The sequence below is a fragment of the Pogoniulus pusillus genome, chromosome 3 (assembly GCF_015220805.1).
Source record: "Pogoniulus pusillus isolate bPogPus1 chromosome 3, bPogPus1.pri, whole genome shotgun sequence".
NCBI classification, from domain to species: domain Eukaryota; kingdom Metazoa; phylum Chordata; class Aves; order Piciformes; family Lybiidae; genus Pogoniulus; species Pogoniulus pusillus.
Window position 1 is genome coordinate 45441994 of NC_087266.1, and position 21361 is coordinate 45463354.

Consider the following 21361-nt stretch of genomic DNA (forward strand, 5'->3'; position numbering starts at 1 on the left):
CCCTCTGACTGCCTCATCTCCAAAGGTGGAGACAAGCCCCAGGGAGAGGGGACACGACGGGACCGTGGCGGGAGGGGGGTCACAACCCTAGAATGCTCCGACGGCTGTCAGACAGCTGAAGGAGCTCATTGTACCCGGGAGGAGGGCGGTCCTGCCCCTCTAGCCGGCCCGAGGATGGGGCGGGCCGGGGCGGTGCTGCCCCCCGTCAGGGTCGGGGCCGGGGCCGGGAGCGGGGCGGCGGCGGAGCCGGAGGCAGCTCCGTAACGTGCGGCAGCCATGGCAGAGGGCTCTGAGAAGGTGCCCATCGCCCGAGCGGGGCCCGACGATGTGGAGCAGTGCTTGCCCCCCGTGAGTGCTGCCGAGCGGCACCGGGCGGGACGAGAAGGGGCGGAATTACGGTGAAACAGCGGGGCAGAACGGGTCAGCCAGGGACAAAACGGGCCGGGCCGGATCCGCACCGAACAGTTCGGGACGGAGCAGAATGGGTCGGGTGGGGTCGAAATGGGATGGGGTTGAACGGGACAAAAAAGAATCGGATCTGGCCCAAACAGATGGTTATCGGGTGCGAGCAGGACCAGCCGGGTCCTGTTAGGACGGGCGTTGGGTGGGACGGGGTGTCGCAAGTCGTACAGTCGGGCCGGGCCGAGTTAGGATGGGATCCGACCCGACCAGGATCCCCGGGGAGGAGTGGTCACTGCTGGGCCGGGGTCTCTGCCAGCCAGGGGGGTCCCTGCCCTGCCTGGCACCCAGCCCCGCGCTCTCCACAGACGTACACGGCGGCGGCGGCGGCGCCCGGCGCAGGGCGGTTGCTGAAGGCGGGGGCGGCGGTGCTGATCGCTGGAGCCCTCCTGCTGCTGGCCGGGGCCATCGGCGCCTTCTACTTCTGGAAAGCCACCGAGCGGCAGGTGAGCCGACCTGGGAACCAAATCGAGAGAGGGTGGGGTTCCGAGGCGACTGTGAGTAAGGAAAGAGGCACAGGCTAGTAACTGTGCTGGCGCGGTCCATAAAGAGATCTTTAAGCAGATAGGGGTTTTGGTTTGGGATTTTTTTTGTGCTTTGTAAAATGTAAAACCAACACAAAAGTAAAAAAAAAAAACCCAAAAGCCCAAAAAACAACCACGTAAAGCTAAACCCATAATCATTATCTTTTACTGGCTGCTTGGATGGAGCCTCCTGGAAGCACATTCATTAAAGAACATGAAACGCACCTTTGAGAGCACAGACTCGACATTGATTTCTGCTCACAAATCCTCAGCAAACTTAAACCCCAACAAGTCTCCACGGATTCACTTCCTGGGCAAACTCCAGCTTCCAGGACAAAAAAAGTATTGAAACATGTAAATCCCTTTTTCACATCATCTGAATGCTTGGTCCAGATTCTACCTGGACCTTCAAATCTGTAATGCTATATTTAACCCATTCACAGGCACCATTGTTTCTCTCTGGTGGTTTGTATGAGTGTGTGTACACGGGGATATTTATGGTTAGAAGCTGTAGAATAACTTTTAAAGCTGTAAGGTTTTTTAATTTACATTTTCTAGGGTACATGAAAAAAAACTTACAGGAAAAAAAAAAAACAAACCACAAAATTGAGAAGCCACTGACCAGTTTAAGGACCAAATTTTGGAGCAGTACAAGATGCTTATATATTACATTAACTTTCTGTTTACGTGAGATTCTGGGTTTAAAAGGAAAAAAAAATGAAAGATGGTGGTGCACATGTGAATGTAACTCACCCCACAAGTGCAATTAGTAGCTTCAAATTTACTTTGGAAGAGGTTTTGTACTGCCTCCAGCCACACGCCAGTCCCCGTCAAGGAGAGCCTTGTGTGAATCTCAGCAGCCAGAGCAGAGGTTCCCTGGTGAAGCACATCAGGGAACATAGGACTAATTCAGATAATCAGAGAGTACAAGGTTTTACACTAAAAAGACAAGACATACTGCTGACTTTCAGCATGCACTGTAAGAGCCATCTGCTTCTCCAGGCTTCTCAAAGGGAGAGGGCCCCAATGGGTAGGTGGACCAGCACATGCAGCACTGACTGGGTCAGTGCATTTGCAGAGTACTGGACAATGTTTCCTTTGTTTGATTCTTCTTGTCTTCTAAATTCTGGTTTGGAAAACAGGTCACAGTCATAGTTGTCATTGAGCTTTCAAATTGGTCTGTAGGTAAAGACACTGGGAAAGCTTAAGAGTTATTTTTCCAAGCTGCCATCAAAAAGAGAGGGCTACTTTGTTTAAAAAAACAAGGGCAATTAAAAACCTATTCTGTTTATTTCAAATCTCCAGGTTCTCCCATAACTGACAGGGGTAACAATGTCTCAACTCTAGCTCAGCCTAGCAGGCAAAACCATATGCATTGGTTTTTTTTATGGACCATGGTCAATGTGAGTCTTAAACAGCAAAGAATATGGGACTGAATCTGTATAACTGAGGAACCACAAATCTTTAGCACTTTAGGCTTTCCTGAGTGAAGGTGAGAGTAGAAGAAATTTGTCTCCAGCTGTCACTGTAAATTTTTCAGTAAAATGCTGTAAGGCTTTTTTTAAGACGAAAAGTAAACTGCTTATGCAGCAATTTTTAGCAGAGCTGCACAAGAGAATCACAAAATCCCTCCACAGATTGTGGTCCTCCAGCAAATACAAACCATGCTGCAGCTTTCCTCATTGAAAATAGGATAAGAGCAAATACGCTGACAAGGAAAATACAGCTCTATACAACTTCACATCCAATTTAAACAAAGTTCACATCCATAACAAGCCAGGAAACATGTTCATATTCAAGAGGAACCTGTTTTTCTGTGCCTCAGCAGAACATTCTAAGAGATAAACAGGGGTTGGTCGTCTTTAGAGTAGGATGTCCACTTCTGCTCTCCTTTGGGACTCATGCCAGCATAAGAAGCAACTCCTTAATAGGTCCTAGAATAAGGCTTTCAGGTTAGAGTGAGCCTGGATGTGGAGTTATCCCACATTGCTTCTAAGGTAAAACTGAGTACACACTGCAGAAGTGACCTGAAGAGGTTTCTAGTTCTACTACTGCTCAGAGCAGGGCCAACTGTGGCATCAGAGATGGTTACTCAGTAGGGCCTTGAAAAATTCCAAGGTTGGAGACTGCACAAACCCTCTGGGCAACCTGCTGCACTGCCAGCCTCTCCTAGCAATGAAGCACTGAAGTAATGTGGTGTTGGTTATCAAATACCTACAGAAGTCAAAGTTAGGTGCTCAGTAGGAATATGACAGTCAGACTGCCTGCTGCAGGAGGAAGGCCTTAAGCAATTACTGATGTGATACTGCTCTACTATTGGTTCCAGGTGTACAATGTTCACTATACTATGAGCATTAATGGAAAAGTACAGGATGGATCAATGGAAATAGATGCCAGAAACAACTTAGAGACGTTTAAAACAGGAAGTGGGAGTGAAGAGGCTGTTGAAGTTCATGATTTTCATATTGTAAGTATCACCACCCTTGTCTTCTATGTAACATGCTCCAGTGCTGCGCTCTAAGGACATCCTGCCCTGTCTCCATTGGTCTCAGCTTTCAGCCTGCAACTATCCACACAAACACCCTTGCTCTCCTGCCTTGCTTTCATAGCAAGACAGGCAGTTTCCTCAAAAGTCAAGTCTAAATGCCTCTTGGGGATGGACTGCACCAGGTCCCACTCTGGGAATCAGTATGAACTAGACTACATCAGGTTTAGCTCCATATAACACTTGACATTTCAACAGAGCTGCAGTATTCATTCAGAACTAGAAAAATATTCTGCCAGGCTATGGCATAGCCCTTGTAAGATTTCATTTGACATAAACTGGAAAAAAACACCTTTTCCTCCCCAGAACATCACCATTTTAGGAGCACATAGTCAACACAGTAAACCAAGTAGACACCAAGGAGGTACCATTATACAAAGCTGGACCCAAACAGGTTGCTCTGCCCTGAGCTCAAAGGTTCATCTTCAAAGGGAAGGATGGAAGCATTTAGAACAGCTTAAGCATCCGTGCACCAAATGCAGTGCTGGGCCACACTGGCTGACAGCAAACACATTTGGGTGCCCAAACAACTTGGTTGTGGCTGTTCAGCATAGAGCCTTGACTAACAGATGCCAAATTTTGGCAGAGCTGACCAATTCAGCTTGGTTCACTCTGAGCTGCTAAAGGCACGTCTATGTCATGTTACAGAAACTTATTTAGAGGGACCAGGTCCTGCAGTTAATGTCCTCGGGTGTTAAGTCCATCACAGCCAAGTCCTCTGTAAGTCAAAGCAGTGCCTAAATTAATGAAACTGCTGTGAGGAAGACTTACCCAGGGTTTCTGGAGCAGCCACCTTCCCCTTGCTGAATCTAGAAAGATGAGGAAATTCACTTCTTTGGTATCTCAGCAAGTCAAATAAATCCATGCCAGGAAACCTAGTACCCCAACTTCCCCTACTGCTGTAGTTCAGCCTTTTATGAAACTCTCATTAATATCACCATAGCAACATTATTAGCAACTGAATAGGAGCACCCACAACAAGCTCCTCTCATTTGCCTTCTCCATTCCACACCTGCACAAAAGCACCAGCCCACTGGAGAGATGCTGAATTCATACTGCCTCCATGTGTGCTGTTTGTAAGCCTCTACTTGTCACAACCAGGTCAGAAATCAGCTTCTAACACCTACCAGAACTTCCCAGGGACAGTGTCCACTTATAATTACAGCAGACCAGGGAGAAGCTCAGCGGGAGCAAAGGGCTGCTGCCAGTTGGGTTTTGAGCCAAGAATGCATGTAAGAAATTGAAGGGATGTGCTTTCAACAGCCAAGTATTTACATTAGCAGCTTTGAACTGACTGGCACCACTTGAATGATCACATGGTCAGTGACGGCTTGGATTTGGTAACATTAGGATATCCCTATCACGCTCAACAGTCTCATTCCCTTATGCACCCATCTCTTCATAGCCCACCCTTCTCTCACTGCTTTAGAATTAGTCATTTTGTTTTGATGGGTGTCTGTCCAGCTGTACAGGACTTGCAGGCACACAGGTGAAGACTTAGTTGCCTCAGTACCATCCGTCTCAAGCCGCACTAGATGTCCAAGGCATCCCTGATGTTCGTTATGAAGAAGGTGAGATAGGTCATGCTGACAATCATGTCCCCCCAGTTCTGGAAACTAGAGTACAGGCAGAAAACCAGCACACCTCAACTGGCTCTAGGTAATCATATTTAGGTGGCTGAAGAGAGCTTGTGCAACCCTATGAAAAACATGAAAGTTTTGCCATCTACAACAAGGTATCTATTTCATAACATAACTGAGACCTTTTTATGGGTACCTAAAAACACACAGCAGAAACACAGTAGCTACAGACAAGGTTTCCACACTGAAATGCTGATGCCCAAGGTGCTGGAACTGGGCTGGCAGATATGGACTTGCAGGAGACCTGCAGCCCTTTGCACCTGCTGGTGCACCTTTCTCCTGCTTAAAACTAGACATCCATGGTTTAGGCAACTGCACTTCGTTCTTGTAGGCCAGATGAAGGAAGTCACACATACAGATTTCTCCACCAAATTCCCTGTCACAAGCTTCCCTTTGCTGTCACAGCCATTTATGTGTATAAATTGGACCAAGCTCCCCCCTCTATTTTTGTAAATCTGTGTCATAAGGGTACTGCACCATCAGCTCACAATTTTGAGGCTGCCTACGTTAGGTGCCATGCTGCAGTTCAAACTGAGTCAATTCCTTAACAGAGCTGCTCCAAGTAGCCTGCAGTGGGCACAGAAGCACTTACATAAAACACCCCCATCCTTCAGAAGCTCTCTGAAAACTTTTAGACCCATTTGACCAAAACTGTGAAAGTAAAATGATGAGGGAAGAACACTTTATAGCATTTGGTTTTAAATAAGATTTAACCTTTCAACTAAAAATTCAGTTACAATTTTAGCAGAGCTCAAGCACTTTCCTGGGGGTGGTGGGGAGCTGGAGGGCTGAACACAACCCTCTGCCTTCTGCTTTTGCAGGGCATAACTGGGATTCGTTTTGCTGAAGGAGAAAAGTGTTACATCAAAGCTCAACCAAAAGCTCACGTCCCCAAAGTTGATGCTATGACTAAAGCAAGCCTCTCATCTGAGCTGGTAAGGGGTTATTTATTTACTTATTTCTTTTAAAATATTTCTATAGAGACTGTCTTAAAGCAGTATTTAAATACAAACAGAGATGACATTTGAAAGCCACTGTGGATAGCGGTAGGGTTGCTAAGGGTAGCATACTCAAGGGTTTGTTGACTGGTTGCAGGGAGTCCCTCAAAGGTGAGAAAAGCAAGATTGGTGTCAGACAAGTCACTATATTCAGGTTCAGTAGCATTGTGAGAAGCTGCAGATTAGTGAGTGAGGAAAATCATGGACCAGTTCCTATCAGCTCTACAGGAGATCTCAGGGACAAGAGCATCTCACTGTAATGAGGCAGTGCACAATGGTGGAATGGAGAGCATGGAAGAAGCGACTGCTTTAGTTGATGCAAAGAGAGATCATAGTAGGTCTCAGCATTTCTATCAATGCTCTTGAGCAGAAGCAGGGGTTCCATCACTCAAGTCCTCTGATATAGTCAATAGAGAGGAATTGTGGAAAAAATGACTGCAAGAGTTCAGATAACTCAGAGAAAATAATAGCATAAAAATCAAGAAATTGCCTTCTTAGACAGAAAACTGCATTTTAGCTTATCAAGTTAACTATATTTTGTAAAATCCATGTCACAGTTCTCACCAGATACCACCAAAAGCCCTCCATACCTCACATTTATTTAAAAGTCTATCAATTTAGGTGGACAAAGCCTGAGTTTCCTAGAGCTAAAAGCCCTAAACCCCATCAGTCACACAGGAGTGGCTCCAGTGATTTGACTACAGCTGAGCCTGGATGCTGGCAGGGGCTCAGCAACTGGCAAGAGAGCACAGAAGAACCACAATCCCTTTCCCTGGGTTTGCTCCACTCTTGAGAAAATAGAAGCAGATACAATTAGCTGGGAGCGAGGCACCGTTAAGGCTGCGTCCACCTGCAGCCGTGCTGCGGCTACTGAATATCTACTTTAAAATGATGGGGAAAAGGGTCACTCTAAATCAAATCAGCACTAGGCACCAGCAATGGCACAAGACTCTCTGAAGCTGATGGAATTTTCCCCACGTTAGGGAAAAGATTTTGCCCAAATTCCAGTCAGAGACCTATATCTTTACCACCTCACCTTATTTAAAAGGCAGGTTGGGTTTCTTGACTTCATTATTATTACTGCCTAAAGTCAAGGTTTCCATTTTTCATCTGTTTGTAAGAATGAAGTCACAGTCCTGAAGGCATTATACTAAAACAGTAAAAAAGTTATTTCTAATCTTCTACCTGACTGCAGTAAACCCATTTCTTTGTCCTGTTTTCCTGTGCATCTTCTCCAAAGATGCAGAACCTACACCACTGCTCCAACAAATTGCACGCACGGAGGCCACAAAAAGCACCCAGGTTAGTGCCACCTTTGGGACATCAGCCTTTCCCTGGTGCTGAGCATCCAGGTTCAACATATGATGGCAATAGCAAAGCAGTGTTTCCTTTTCTAGGGCAAGTCCTCTGTCTTGATGTCATGATTCTGACACACACATATTTAGGAGAAAGTATGCACTCGCTGTTTTCTTACAACACATATCATAACCAACACTGCCTGTAAAAATGGTTGATTAAAATAAGATACCCAAACTCTGCCTGCTCACAAGTCAGGATCATCTCAAACAGAAACAAAGGATATTTTTATTTATGAAAACTAGATTCAGATCTCTCTGATGCTGATAAAAGCTTAAGTGGGCGAAGATAAATAAAGAGCACTTTCTCACTAGACAGATTGGATAGCAAACTGAAATGACTTGAGACCTACAAAAGAAATCAATAAACACACTAAAGGAACAACAACAATGGAATAAATTGATCTAGTCAGTTGCATAACAAGTTTTGATGACTTTTATGGAAGCAATTTAAAATTTTAACTTTGAAATCATACTGGTTCTCATGATTCAAAAGCTGGTTTTCTTTTAATATTTCACTGTTGCTATAAAATACTTACACATTTTATGTAAAATAATACTTTGAACTAACAACTTTAAAGAATCAATCACTGGCATTTTCCTACATTACTTTGAAGATATGAACCAAAAACCTGCAGGGTACACTTCAAAAAGGCAGGCTCCTTTAACTTGCACTTCAAGCTTTTGGTCAATTGAATTGCCTTTACCAAATGAGACCTTTAATCAGACTGATCACATTGGAAGCTGGAGCAGTTCACAAGCTATAATCCTCTCTAAAACTTCTGAGCAAGACTTTCACTCCAACCCCTACTGTAAATACAGTTGCATCTTGAGAAAACATCAAATGATTGGCATATCTCATTGCTGCTTTGTTGAAGGTGGTAAATCTGCACAGTTTCAAACCCCTGAAAAGCCAGTGCTCTGACCTGAAAGATCTCTCACACCTCATCCTTGCACATGAGGCAAAAGCCCTCCAAGAGAGTGATGGGTGAAACCTTAGCCCCAGCAAAGCTGACAGTAGTTTTGCCATTCATTTTTGTGGTGACAACCTTGATTCAAGCTTTGGCTTAGTACAGTGAGCTCACATTCACATTACACAAGGTTGCCTGGTATTAGCTGCAGCAGGTGATCCTGCAGTTTGGTGCTCAAGAATTAATAGCAAGCAGGCACATGACTGTTCGCTGAGTGGCAAAGGATTTATGCTCTTCTATTTGCAGGAAGATGAAATCATGCCTGCAAGATTTGATGAAAACTCCCTTATCTGGGTGGCTGCAGATGAGCCTATCAAGCACAACAATTTCCTAAGCCCCAAAATTTTAGAGCTTTGTGGGGATCTTCCAATTTTCTGGCTGCGACCAACATATCCCAAAGGTAACACTTCTTTTATTTGAAAACTATGCTATCCCTCCCGTGTGCCACCAAGACTTGCACACCTGGGAAACAAGGATCCTTCTTCCCTTAACCAGCCTGTCTTCCCAAGCCCTAAAGCACTGGTGCTGAGATTGCATGTTTGGGGTTTAACCACACCTACCAGACACCTTCCATACCTGCATTTCATCAGACAGTTGATACAGCCTGTAGGGGTGGCTTACTACAAGATTAAATATTCTCAGAGAGGTTAGCTTCCTTTCACAGGACAAGGTAAAGCTTATACTACCCCCCAGAATGTTTAGGCAGCTGGCATTAGGTAGCAGGAACACTGCATCTGGCCAAGAGTTGGGGAATATCAAGCTCCTGGACTGGGATCATAGTCTGTCCTGTTTCCTGCCCTGCTCCTCCAGGGCATCCACCAGATGCTTCAGCTAGGCAACTGGTGGATGAAGTTTATGAGATGCTGGGTGGCAGACACAAGCTTAGCAAAGGTGTTCAGAAGTCACCACAGAAACTTCAGGTTACTTCCAGGCCTGGGAAGAGAGGAGGCTTGAGAAGATGTACTCTTCCTGGGTCCAGAGTTCATATTAGAAGACTCAAAGAGGGGAAAAACACCTCACAAACAAACCCAACAACAACAACAAAAAAAACCCCACCCAACAAACTCCTCACCACATTTTAGAGCACCTATGGATCCAAACTATCAGTATTTTTCACTTCTTACCTTGCATATCCCACTGGGCAACAGAAGAACAGTATCAAAGCTATCCAGGAGCTGCTTCCAACAGGTGCCCTTGCAAGCAAGGGCACCAGTCTCTCATGAAAGTACTTGTAAAAAAAAATGAGGTGTGCATGACTGATCTTGCTAGTGCTGCAAACTGCTGCTGAGTTAACATCAGTGACCACAAGGTGGGTCAAAAAAACCCAACAAATGTCCTCACATCTGTTTTGCTTTAAGGGGAGAAAAAGTGGTGAAAAAATGGCAATCTCGCACTCATTTGGCCTGACATTGGCTGCAGATACAATTCAGGAAGGCAAGTGGCTCCCAGGGGAATGCTCATTAAGTTTGTCTTCACACAGTTTTATCCTTTCCTCTGCCCCTACCCTCCCTAAGTGTTTTTTTTACGCTTAGAGAGATCACCAAAACCTTAGAGAACGTGTGGATAAATTCAAGGCCATGCAGAAGAGAAGATTACCTTATGATTACTTTTTCAGCTGACCAAAGGAGAGAGATGAAGAGAAACAGACGCCAATCAGAGTCAAATTTTGACATGGAAGACTTGAAAGCTGCTAATGAAGAAGTAAATTCCAGGTCACCCACCATGCAGCTGACTCATGACCTTGATCGTCAGCCTAATGAAACCAGGCCAATGGGACAAGACACTGATCAAACACTTAATCCAGACAACCCATATAATGTAAGTATTTGCAACATAATCTTTCAGAGCCTGAGATTTGTGGACAAGCAAGAGAGGCAATGTGGAATGTTTTGTTTGCTGGGTTTGGTTTTTCTTTTTTAGAAAAAAAAATCTGTGGTCTTTACTTATTCAGCTTATAACTAATACTGCAGACTTGTAACACATGTAAGAGGTTCAAAAAAGCCTTCCTTCAGTCCTTTTCCTCATTCTCTCATTAGACTTCACCCTGAAACAAGCTTGAGGTGGCAAGATTAAGGCAAGTGGATGCCAAGTTGCTTTTCAGGGTTTCCATATGGACGTATGGAAGCAGCACTAGAGAGATCTGACAAGAATAGCACCTTCTGAGAACAAACCAAAGCTGGTCTGGATCAGACAGCTGAACCCCATAATTTACTGACAATGTGAAGAGACAGTCCAATAGCTAGAAGCGTAGCTTGCTCTCCTATAGGAATTAGTACTAGAAGGAATTACTACAGAGGGAAGCAATAGTAGTGTCTGGCTGCAAAGAGATTAGAGTAAGGTCAGATAAAGAAGAGGCTGAGTAAACAGATTTATCAGGTAAATGGTCCCAGTCTAGCATGCACTTCATAGAGGAGAACTTTGCTTAGAAACAGCAACAGTGGGTGGAGGAAGACTTCTGCAGAACTTGTTCTCACTTTTCAAGATGAAGCAGCCCACAGAAAGAGCACAGGAGCCACCCTGCTGCGTCTCAACACCTTTGCTGCGCTGCAGGAAAGCTGACTGTACAGTAGGCACCTTACAGTCCAGTGCACCAGCGCCAGACAATTTACACCCACCATTTGGTGCAGCAGGAGTAAGTCATTTTAATACAACACTGTCACAAGATAAATGCCTCCTGCTTTGGAAACAAGTCCCAGCTTTGACTTGACATTTATGCAACAGCAGGAGATCATTATACTGTGACAGCATTCTGCCGAGTTGACATCCCTTAATTAAACTTAAATTAATCACTCTGAATAAAATGGATCTAAAACAGCTCTCTCATGAGGTCAGTAAGCCAGCAGCAATACTGGAATGTAACTTCTCACAGCTACTAACATCACCATGTCCACAGAGTCTGAGCTGCCCTGTCTCTGGAGAGCAGTGGTATAACAACTGCTACAAGTCCATTCTTCCAGCCACTGGACCCCAGGGCCAATCCAGTCAGATATGGTCACCAGACTTGCCTCAGCCTAAAGGGCTGGATTCACCTCCACTAACTGATGTTGTAGATGCCTACATCCAAGTTTTCCTTAAAGACCAATGCATTTGATTAAAAAAGACCACTAATTATATACCATAGTTTTTTCCTGAAGAATAAAATTAATTCCCCCTAGAGCTATTTTTCTTCAACCAAGTGGATTTTGGACAATGAGCTGAGCTGTAGAAGTTCACACTGCAGGCATTTGACTTCAAGGATAATGAATCCTGCCCAAGGAAATACCACTCTCCCTGTGACTGGGAATGGGTCACTGTGGGCCTGAATGACAGAGCAGTAACTACTGTCCTGCACAAGTGTAGCCAACAGATGGCACCTTTCTATGCTTCACCTTTTTGGTGTGCTGCTCATTTAATGAATGAAAAATTCTCCAGTAAAAAGCATTTGCTCTTTGCTTCTGCCTTTCTTGAAGTAAGATCAATAGGAAATGAACAAATTCGTTTCAAAAAGCAGAATATCCGGGTTACTTTTTCCTTCAGACAGGAGGAAAGGAATTTTGAAGGGTGAAGGCAGCAGCAAGAGCCTGTTTTAACACATTTTATGCATGCTTTGCTCCATGTAGCTCCTTACTGTCAGATACAGAACAGGCAGAATTCTCACTGTCAACAACGCACCTAAGTGTGGTAGAAGGGGCGGGGAAAAAAAGTGCAGACTGAAAGGCAAGTGAGAAACATTCAGAAAACTGCAGGGTAATAGATTACCAAATAGTTTCCTGGGAATGCTGTATAAAGAATTAAAACACAAAACCTAAAACCAAAACATTAAACACACTGTAGAGGTCATCTACTTAAAAGACCACGATCATTGGTTTTGAAATCTTTTCCACCACCAATGTTTAAAACTTGGGGAGATTACAACTGCTGGATCTTTTGTAAGAGAAAAACAAAGAACTTAGAACTCCCTGACATTTCTTTACATTTTCAGGGGTGATTGCATGAGTTCTATACTTTTACCAAACAGAGCAAGACAAAAGGAAAAAAAGCCAAAATGAAGCAAAATAAACAAGTTACCCAGGACAGTTAGTAGGAGTTCTGTTGACTTCAACAGAACCAATGTTTCAGCTTTCACCCTGTGTAGGGTTAACAGGATCATCTCTATATTCTGCATTTTTTGAGCAGGAGACCATTGGGATGACATTTAATACTTTGCATTGCAGCAACTGGAAGGTGAAGGGATGGCTTTTGACCCCATGCTGGATCACCTAGGCGTGTGCTGCATTGAATGCAGACGGAGTTACACACAGTGCCAGAGAATCTGCGAGCCTCTCATGGGCTACTACCCATGGCCTTACAACTACCAAGGCTGTCGTACTGCCTGCCGAATCATCATGCCCTGCAGCTGGTGGGTTGCTCGCATCATGGGTGTTGTGTGAGAAGAACAAGTCAGAGCCTTGACAAAACAAACAGAGATGCAATGACGACAAGCTGGTAAAAGACTACAACCAAAGCAGCAGTACCAATCCTGGCTTTTAAAAACCAATCTGTGTGTTCCTGCACCAAAAGCAAGGTCAGGTATTCTAACTGTACATAAAAATCTGAAGTTAATCTTCTATTAGCTTTACAAATGACAAGGGCATACTAGCACTTACTGAATTAAAAAACTAAGATATCCTCCCCAAAATGAAATATTAAACTTTGCTCACACGCTGGTTTAGCAGTCCAGAGGTTTGCTTATCAATCTAAATTCAGCCTTTCATAACTAAAGCCTTTCTTTCTGAGCTACATGTGAAAATTTACGTCCAATTAGGCAACCAGCTCAACTTGTACACTTGGGGAGTACCTTTCATCCATGTGGCTTACTTAAATAAATCACAAGTTGCTCCCTGTTGCTATTCATACTGAGTTGCCAGGTCATTATGAATGGTTATAAACCAATTACAGCATACCTTTCCCACAAAGCTGCTCCGGGGGACACAGGAAAGTGCACATTGTGCTACATCAGAAACAAACGTCAGGAAAAGGGGCTGCAGAAGGGAATGTGCGCGGCCGCAGAATCAAAACCCTTCACACATCCCAACATCAAAGAAGCCCCAGCAGCATGAATCCTGTATCCATGATACCACTGTAGTGTCTAACAAGTATCTGCTATCCAGCTACTACGACTAAAGTATTTACATGCAGTTGGAGACCAGAGTCTCAAGACCCTTCAGAATCTACAACAGCCACTGTATTTATAAAGCCTTGAACTAGACACTTTTGACACAAGATTACAACTCCTCTTTATTCCACATGGATAGCAGCCATTCACGCTAGCTCCTTTAGCTTTACTGAAGTTAACCTCCATTCCCTGCAAGAGAAACTCCTTACCAGTAGGGAGGGAAGGGAAGGAAGGAAAAAAAAAAAAAGAGAAGAAAAAGAGGGGAAAAAAAGAAAAAGGTTTCTAACCTCATCCTTTTTTGTTTAGGTGTGCTCTAAAATATTTAGGATTAATCCTATGGCTTATTAAATCTCTAAGGAAGGTACTAAGCTGAAACACTCAAAGATGGAATGATTTAGGATTTCCAGACATGAAAAATAAAAATAGTGGTATTATGCTGCCTTCATCTATACTGTAAGCCTTGAACCCTACCATTAAATTTATGGAGATATCTGCACAGGCTTTATAAATGGAATGGTCCAATTTTTCTTAAAGTTCACTCTCTGGAGCCTTTATTTTAGTGACTAAACAGCTCTTGAGATGTTGCAAGCCCAGTAATGTTATTAACACTGTGAGACACACAGAAAAGAGGAATTAATTTGTCATAATCATGGCTTAAAGACTATAAAGACAACCTCATGTGGAATGCTAAACCGCCTATCTCAAAAGCAAAGTGTTAAATAAGATGAGAATAGAATTCAGTATTTTGTCCTTCTGGAGCATTTTTAAATACAAGTTTCATGTTCCTTTCATCTGAAGAACAGATTTAAATTAAAACTTCTCAAAGTGGGATTTCAAGGCCTGATATATTTGAGTTTCTGCTTTTTAAACTGGAGATGACCTTGATGACATAGTTGTTTTAGAAGTACATCATTTGCATGCTTAAAAAAGTGTTTTCCTTTTCTGTTTGTTTTTCTTTTTTACTGCAGATTAAATAAATACATTTAAAAATGGCAATTGGTTTTTGTGGTTTTTTTCAATGTGGATAGTGTAGTAGTACCTTCACGTATACATTCGAGGAGAGGGGAACTGGTGATCAGCAAGTGAAACTGAAGGCAAAGAGAATATATGACTCTGTATGTGAAGCCCAGAACACATTTAGTTGCAAAACACCTTCAAGGGCACCCAGTCCAACCTTCAACCCAACACTAAAGCAGGTCCACAAGCTGCTTAAATACCTCCAGGGTGTGTAAGCACCACCACTGCCCTGGGAGGACTGTTAGAAGCTTTGATAACCCTTTCAGTGAAGAAGTTATTTACTATTGTCTAGCCTAAACATCTCTGCTGCTGCTGCTTGTATCCATTTGTTCCAGTCCTGTTTTTTCACAGATTTTTTTTCACTGTGATGGTGACAGAGCACTGGAACAGGCTGCCCAGAGAAGTTGTGGAGTCTCCCTCTCTGGAGATATTCAAGAACCACCTGGATGCATTTGTTGTGGAGGCAGGGAATGAACCAGGGAGGTTGTGGAGTCTCCCCCTCTGGAGATATTCAAGAACCACCTGGATGCATTTGTTGTGGAGGCAGGGAATTAACCAGGGAGGTTGTGGACTCTCCCTCTCTGGAGATATTCAAGAACCACCTGGATGCATTTGTTGTGGAGGCAGGGAATTAACCAGGGAGGTTGTGGAGTCTCCCTCTCTGGAGATATTCAAGAACCACCTGGATGCATTTGTTGTGGAGGCAGGGAATTAACCAGGGAGGTTGTGGAGTCTCCCCCTCTGGAGATATTCAAGAACCACCTGGATGCATTTGTTGTGGAGGCAGGGAATGAACCAGGGAGGTTGTGGAGTCTCCCTCTCTGGAGATATTCAAGAACCACCTGGATGCATTTGTTAGGGAGGCAGAGAATTAACCAGGGAGGTTGTGGAGTCTCCCTCTCTGGAGATATTCAAGAACCACCTGGATGCATTTGTTATGGAGGCAGGGAATTAAACTGGCCGAGTCAACAACATATATAAAACCAGAATTATTTCACTTTCCTGAAACCCTGCCCCCAAAACTATATACAGAAATTAATTTAGTTTTAATGAGCAGATTCAGTGCCATTCAAAATATTTCACAAAGGATACTATAGATATGTTGGGCTATTTTAGAAGTCAGGAAACGGAAAAGGCTGAGCTATAAACACAGTTTTTGCTCTATCAATCCAACTGAGCAGAAATTATAGAATCATAGAATCAATGAGGTTGGAAGAGACCTCCAAGATCATCCAGGCCAACCTAGCACCCAGCCCTAGCCACTCAACTAGACCATGGCACTAAGTGCCTCATCCAGGCTGTTCTTGAACACCTCCAGGGACTGTGACTCCACCACCTCCCTGGGCAGCCCATTCCAATGGCAAACCACTCTCTCTGTGAAGAACTTCCTCCGAACATCCACTCCGTGTGCTGCAAAATGAAGGCACTGCCCAGCTTTCAGGTACCCAAAGCATTTCCAGGACCTAGCTGCTTGTACTCTGAGCCTGCTAGGTCAGCTGAACTTACGAAATGTAACAAAACAGTAAGCAGCTCCCCAAAGAGAGAAACCCTGGGAATCATAGAATCATACAATCAACCAGGCTGGAAGAGACCTCCAAGTTTACTTACAGTTGGTGCTAGGCTGTCTGAGAGAAAGGGCGGTCCAGATGCTTGTCAGCTCTCTTTCAGAAGGCATCGGAGGGTCGTTAAACTTAGTCAGCTTACACAGGAGAGTGCTTACGGTGGGAAGCCGTTCAAAGCAGGGACGCCCGGTCCCGCAGGAGCTTGTCCGTGGCAGCGCCAGGACTCTCTCTCCAGGAACCACGCAGGCGAGGGGGAGCGCTAAGGCGGGAAGCTCCCCAAGGCGGGAAGCTCCTCAGTGTCCATACCTCTCCTGGGCGCGAAGGGCACAGCCAATCCCCAGCCCGACCCCAGCGCGCGGACTGCACGCGGCACGCCTCGTGCCGGAAGGGCCTTTGCTTCCTCCGCTCCACCCCCCCCCCGCTTCACGCCGGCAGGGCAGGGTGAGGGCACAGGTGTCCAGCGGCTTTCCTCTCCCGCTCAAACCGCGGCCTGACAGCAATGTAGGGTAGCCAGGACAGCATTCCAGTGTGGTCTGCTCTAGGTGATCCTGCTCTGGCAGGGAGGCTGGACCAGATCATAGAATCAACCAGGTTGGAAGAGACCTCCAAGATCATCCAGTCCAACCTAGCACCCAGCCCTAGCCACTCAACCAGACCATGGCACTAAGTGCCTCATCCAGGCTTTGCTTGAACACCTCCAGGGATGGTGACTCCACCACCTCCCTGGGCAGCCCATTCCAATGCCAATCACTCTCTCTGCCAACAACTTCCTCCTAACATCCAGCCTAGACTTCCCCCAGCACAACTTGAGACTGTGTCCCCTTGTTCTATTGCTGGTTGCCTGGGAGAAGAGACCAACCCCACCTGGCTACAACCTCCCTTCAGGTAGTTGTAGACAGCAATGAGGTCCCCCCTGAGCCTCCTCTTCTCCAGGCTGCACACCCCCAGCTCCCTCAGCCTCTCCCTTCCAGCCCCGACAGTCTATGATTCGATGTTACTTGCCACCAAGGAGAAGAGGCTGCCCTCTCCTCACAGAAGCAGTCAGGTTGGAAAAGACCTTCAAGTCCAACCTATCACCCAACATTATCTAACCAACTAAATCAGGGCACCAAGTGCCACATCCAGTCTCCTTTTAAACACCCCCGGGGACAGTGAGTCCACCATCAGCCTGGACAGCCCATTCCAATGGCCAATTGCTCTAAAGAACTTCTTAACACCCAGCCTAAAGCTGCCCCGGTGCAGCCTGAGACTGTTCCCCCTCACTCTGCCCTGGTTGCCTCAGAGAAGAGACCAACCCCCACCTGGCCACCACCTCCTTTCAGGTAGTTGTAGACAGCAATAAGGTCTCTCCTGAGCCTCCTCCCCAGGCCAAACAACCTCCAGGCTCCAACCTCTTTTCAGGTGGTTGTAGAGGACTATTGCTGTCTCTTACATCTGTGGCCATCTTGAGGCAACCCAGGACCTGCTTCTCCCTGTCCCCCTTAGGAGAAAAAAGAAATCTAGCCTTCAGAAGAAAGAAAAAGCCTGCTTCACAGGTGATATCCATGTCTACACGTTCTTAACATAATTATCTTCTAAACAAAAGCCTTCTATCAGTTGTTTTCTGTAGGCAGTCCCAAATTAGGCAAGTAAAGAAGTGCCCTGCTCACAGGTGTGTAAAACTGCCTCCTACAGCCTGTACACTTGGGTGATTCCTCTCTGTGTGTCACGCCAAGAGAATCAGATATGCATACACGGTCTGTGCCTAGCACAACTGCTGGAGCTACACTACTGCCAAAATGCAACGCAGAGGGCACAAATGATCCATCTCCAAAACAAAATGCCTTCCCCAACCCATGCATCGAGTAAGCCTGTCTACCCAAGCAAAATTCTCAAGACCTCATGCTGTGGAAAGGCTGAAAAAACTTACTTAAAAGCCACATCTAACTTTGAAGGAAACACTCCGAAGCGGTGCAGGAATGACAATAAAAGCAATGATAGAACAACATGTAAAGATCTAGCAGTGTTCCTTGCAGTGGTGCTCAGACTATAGCTGCAGTTTGATGTCCTCCTAGCCACTGTTGTTATTTTCTACCAAATACTGAAGACAAATTTTCCACTGCCACCATGAAAATAATACCTTGCACACTAAGGAGGCTACAACGTGGCATGAGGAGGAGGCAGTTTGTTCCTTGAATCTGATGCTGTGCTGGCAGAAATGAGTTCAAATTTTTTTCTGTGGCCAAATTTTAGAGCATGAAGGCCACACCTTGAGTACTGTGTCCAGTTCTGGGCCCTTCAATTCAAGAAGGATGTTGAGGTGCTGGAACATGTCCAGAGAAGGGCAACAAAGCTGGTGAGGGGCCTGGAGCACAAATCCTATGAGGAGAGGTTGAGGGAGCTGGGGTTGTTTAGCCTGGAGAAGAGGAGGCTCAGGGGTGATCTTGTTACTGTCTACAACTACCTGAAGGGGCATTGTAGCCAGGTGGGGGGTGGCCTCTTCTCCCAGGCAACGAGCAATAGAACAAGGGGACACAGTGTCAAGTTGTGCCAGGGTAGGTATAGGCTGGATAGTAGGAAGAAGTTCTTCACAGAGAGAGTGATTTCCCATTGGAATGGGCTGCCCAGGGAGGTGGTGGAGGCATCGTCCCTGGGGGTCTTCAAGAAAAGACTGGATGAGGCACTTAGTGCCATGGTCTGGTTGAGTGGCTAGGGCTGGGCGCTAGGTTGGACTGGATGATCTTGGAGGTCTCTTCCAACCTGGTTGATTCTATGATTCTAAGAGGGATGAGTTTGTCACCAACAGTGCTTCCCAGGTGGGTGGACATTCACCATTTTACTGTCGTTAAAACTTAACAACACATGTGTCTGTGTACAAGGAAGATTAGGATGGCAGAGTAGATCAGAGCAAAACAAGGGAGAAAAATTCAGCTGGTGAAAAAAAGAGGGACAACAGACCACAAAGCCATAGGGTTAAAAAGACTGAAAACTAGTAACAGGAAGGCAGGAGTTGTGCATTCTGTGCCTACAGTCCTTTTTCTCCCCACTAAAGAGTGAATTAATCTGAGTTTCTCATTTCATCCCTTTTGATATGAGAATCATCCTCCACTTGGATTTTACTGAGACAGTAAGAAGCTTGGAGGCATGGAAGCAGGTCTTCTGCCTGCCACGTAACATTTCATCCCTGCTGCAGCACAAATAAATTCCAAGAAAGTTTCTGTGAGAAACAGGCTTGTTCCATGCAGTCCAAAGAGGGGGGGGAGGAAAATAAGGCAGAGTAAAATTACAGATAGAAAAGAACAGACACATCAGAATGGGCGGAACTTCTACTCAGAAAAGGCAAGAGCTAAGACTGAACCAGGAGTACCACTATCTTCTGCAAGGCTTAACTAACATTTTACAACCACTGCATGTATACCAAAGGGGCAGCCTTAAGCACAGCCAGGCATTTTCTATGGCACCCAAGGGTGGTGGAGATTAATCCCACCTGTGGTATTAAGATGCTGATACTTGCTGTCCTGCTCTGTATTTGCAACAGGACTACAAATCAGAGCTCTGAGGTGAAAACTGTCTGGGTCTAGACAACACTACTCACAAGATGTCTGAAAGGCTTGGAAAAAAGGCTGAAGTTTGAACAATTAAAATTTCATACATTTTGTCCTTGTGGGCAGCTCTCTGCCTCTAGCCAACTCCTTGACACCACCACAAAAAAATTCCACTCGTCCTCACTAGTATAGAAGGAAAATTCCCTTTGGCACTGGCTCTATCCAGCCTCCAAGCCTCTTGCAATTTTTGACACTAGGGCTTCCAGAACCATTCTGGGCTTGTGTTTTGTCAAGAACAAAATATTCTGTTCAAAGTTCAAAAAACCACTTTCCTCCTGACTTCGTAAGGAAATTTTGTCTATCGCTTTAATTCTCTCCCACCAGAAAAGGCTCAGCCTCCCCACACTCCTCTCCTCATAATACAAGGAAAGCTGCTGTTATTGGTTCACCTTAAAATCTATTGTGATTTATCTATTTCTGCTCAGAAACACAATGGAATTATGCTCAGACCTGCAAACTTGGTTTACAGGATTGAGATGGACAGGGAGGTCCACCACTTGATTGCTACAAGTTTTAGCCTGAAGCTAAAGCATTATATTTGCATTACACACGCCTCGAAAGTAAGTAGCAATGCCTCTTATTTTACTTTTTGCCTTAAGCTAAGTGAATTGAATCCCAAAGCAGTGAAACAGTACCCACTTAAAACAAGAAGATATTGTGCTTATCTGATAAAATATTCCCATCTTCTTTCTGTAAGTGCAAGTAGATAGAGGTACCCCTACTGCGTTCTCTTCAGTCAGTAAGAACGACTTGATTGGCAGAAAACATCTTCAAACTACTTTTCATCTCTATTTAAGAGACTTTTATCTAGGCTTTTCCCACAGCAAGCCTTTGCTAAGCACTGGTAAGTGCTCTGAATTACATTTATAAAGCAAAGCTAGCCAGGAGACAAGAACCCAATTTTGCGACAAAGTGACATTCTCAGACATTTGTCTTCCTTCTACATCAGAAAGGAAGAAATATCTTTCAGAGCATCCCATATGGATGGCAAATGCTCTAGATATTGAGCAACTAGCTACACAGAATTCTCTGAAGGGCAAGAAAATCTCCGCTGAGGCAAAAAAAGCCTCAATGAAACATGCCAAAAGTATATCCTTTAAGAAACTGTTCCAAGAAGCAAGCATTGATCAGTAGGAGTTAAGGCACACACAAACCCTCTCCTAAATTCCATTTGTCTCCTTTCATTATATTCATAGACCAGGGTAACACTGAGTTCGAAGGTCATCAAATGTGAGCTCTGGAAAACATGAATCCTTTCTGAAGCTAAAAGTGATGAAAAAAAGAAATCGCTCTCCAATTTACACAACAGAATAATCATGACCTAGGCACATCAAGAAATGGCATTATGTCAAGACTGCAGTCACTCTACAGCTGCCCAGTACAACGATCTGAAGTTCACAGCTATGACATATCCAAAACCAAACTCTTTTGAAGATTTGTGAGAAATAAAAATCTTGGTACCTATACTATGCTAGTGCAGGAGGTGGTTAACAACAATAGGAAAGCAAGCACTGCACTCTCGCAGCACCACTGCAAAACCTAGACTCCTTGTCCCCAGGAGGAACATAATAC

At 44.8% G+C, this 21361-nt stretch overlaps 1 protein-coding gene and 1 long non-coding RNA gene across 2 annotated transcripts; one reads left to right on the plus strand and one right to left on the minus strand.

Annotated features, from left to right (window-relative positions):
• The first annotated feature begins 215 nt into the window (after positions 1 to 215).
• CNMD (chondromodulin) lies at positions 216 to 14614 on the plus strand. The gene is made up of 7 exons (XM_064141181.1): positions 216 to 348; positions 768 to 905; positions 3310 to 3450; positions 5990 to 6103; positions 8739 to 8892; positions 10108 to 10310; positions 12686 to 14614. Exons 1-7 carry the CDS (start codon positions 277 to 279, stop codon positions 12899 to 12901), a joined length of 1038 nt encoding a protein of 345 aa, XP_063997251.1. The 5' UTR covers positions 216 to 276; the 3' UTR covers positions 12902 to 14614.
• LOC135173961 (uncharacterized) lies at positions 248 to 1831 on the minus strand. The gene is made up of 3 exons (XR_010301600.1): positions 1737 to 1831; positions 1209 to 1308; positions 248 to 954 (listed from the first exon to the last, which is right to left on the minus strand). It is a non-coding gene; the product is annotated as an uncharacterized LOC135173961 (long non-coding RNA).
• Positions 14615 to 21361: the final 6747 nt, after the last annotated feature.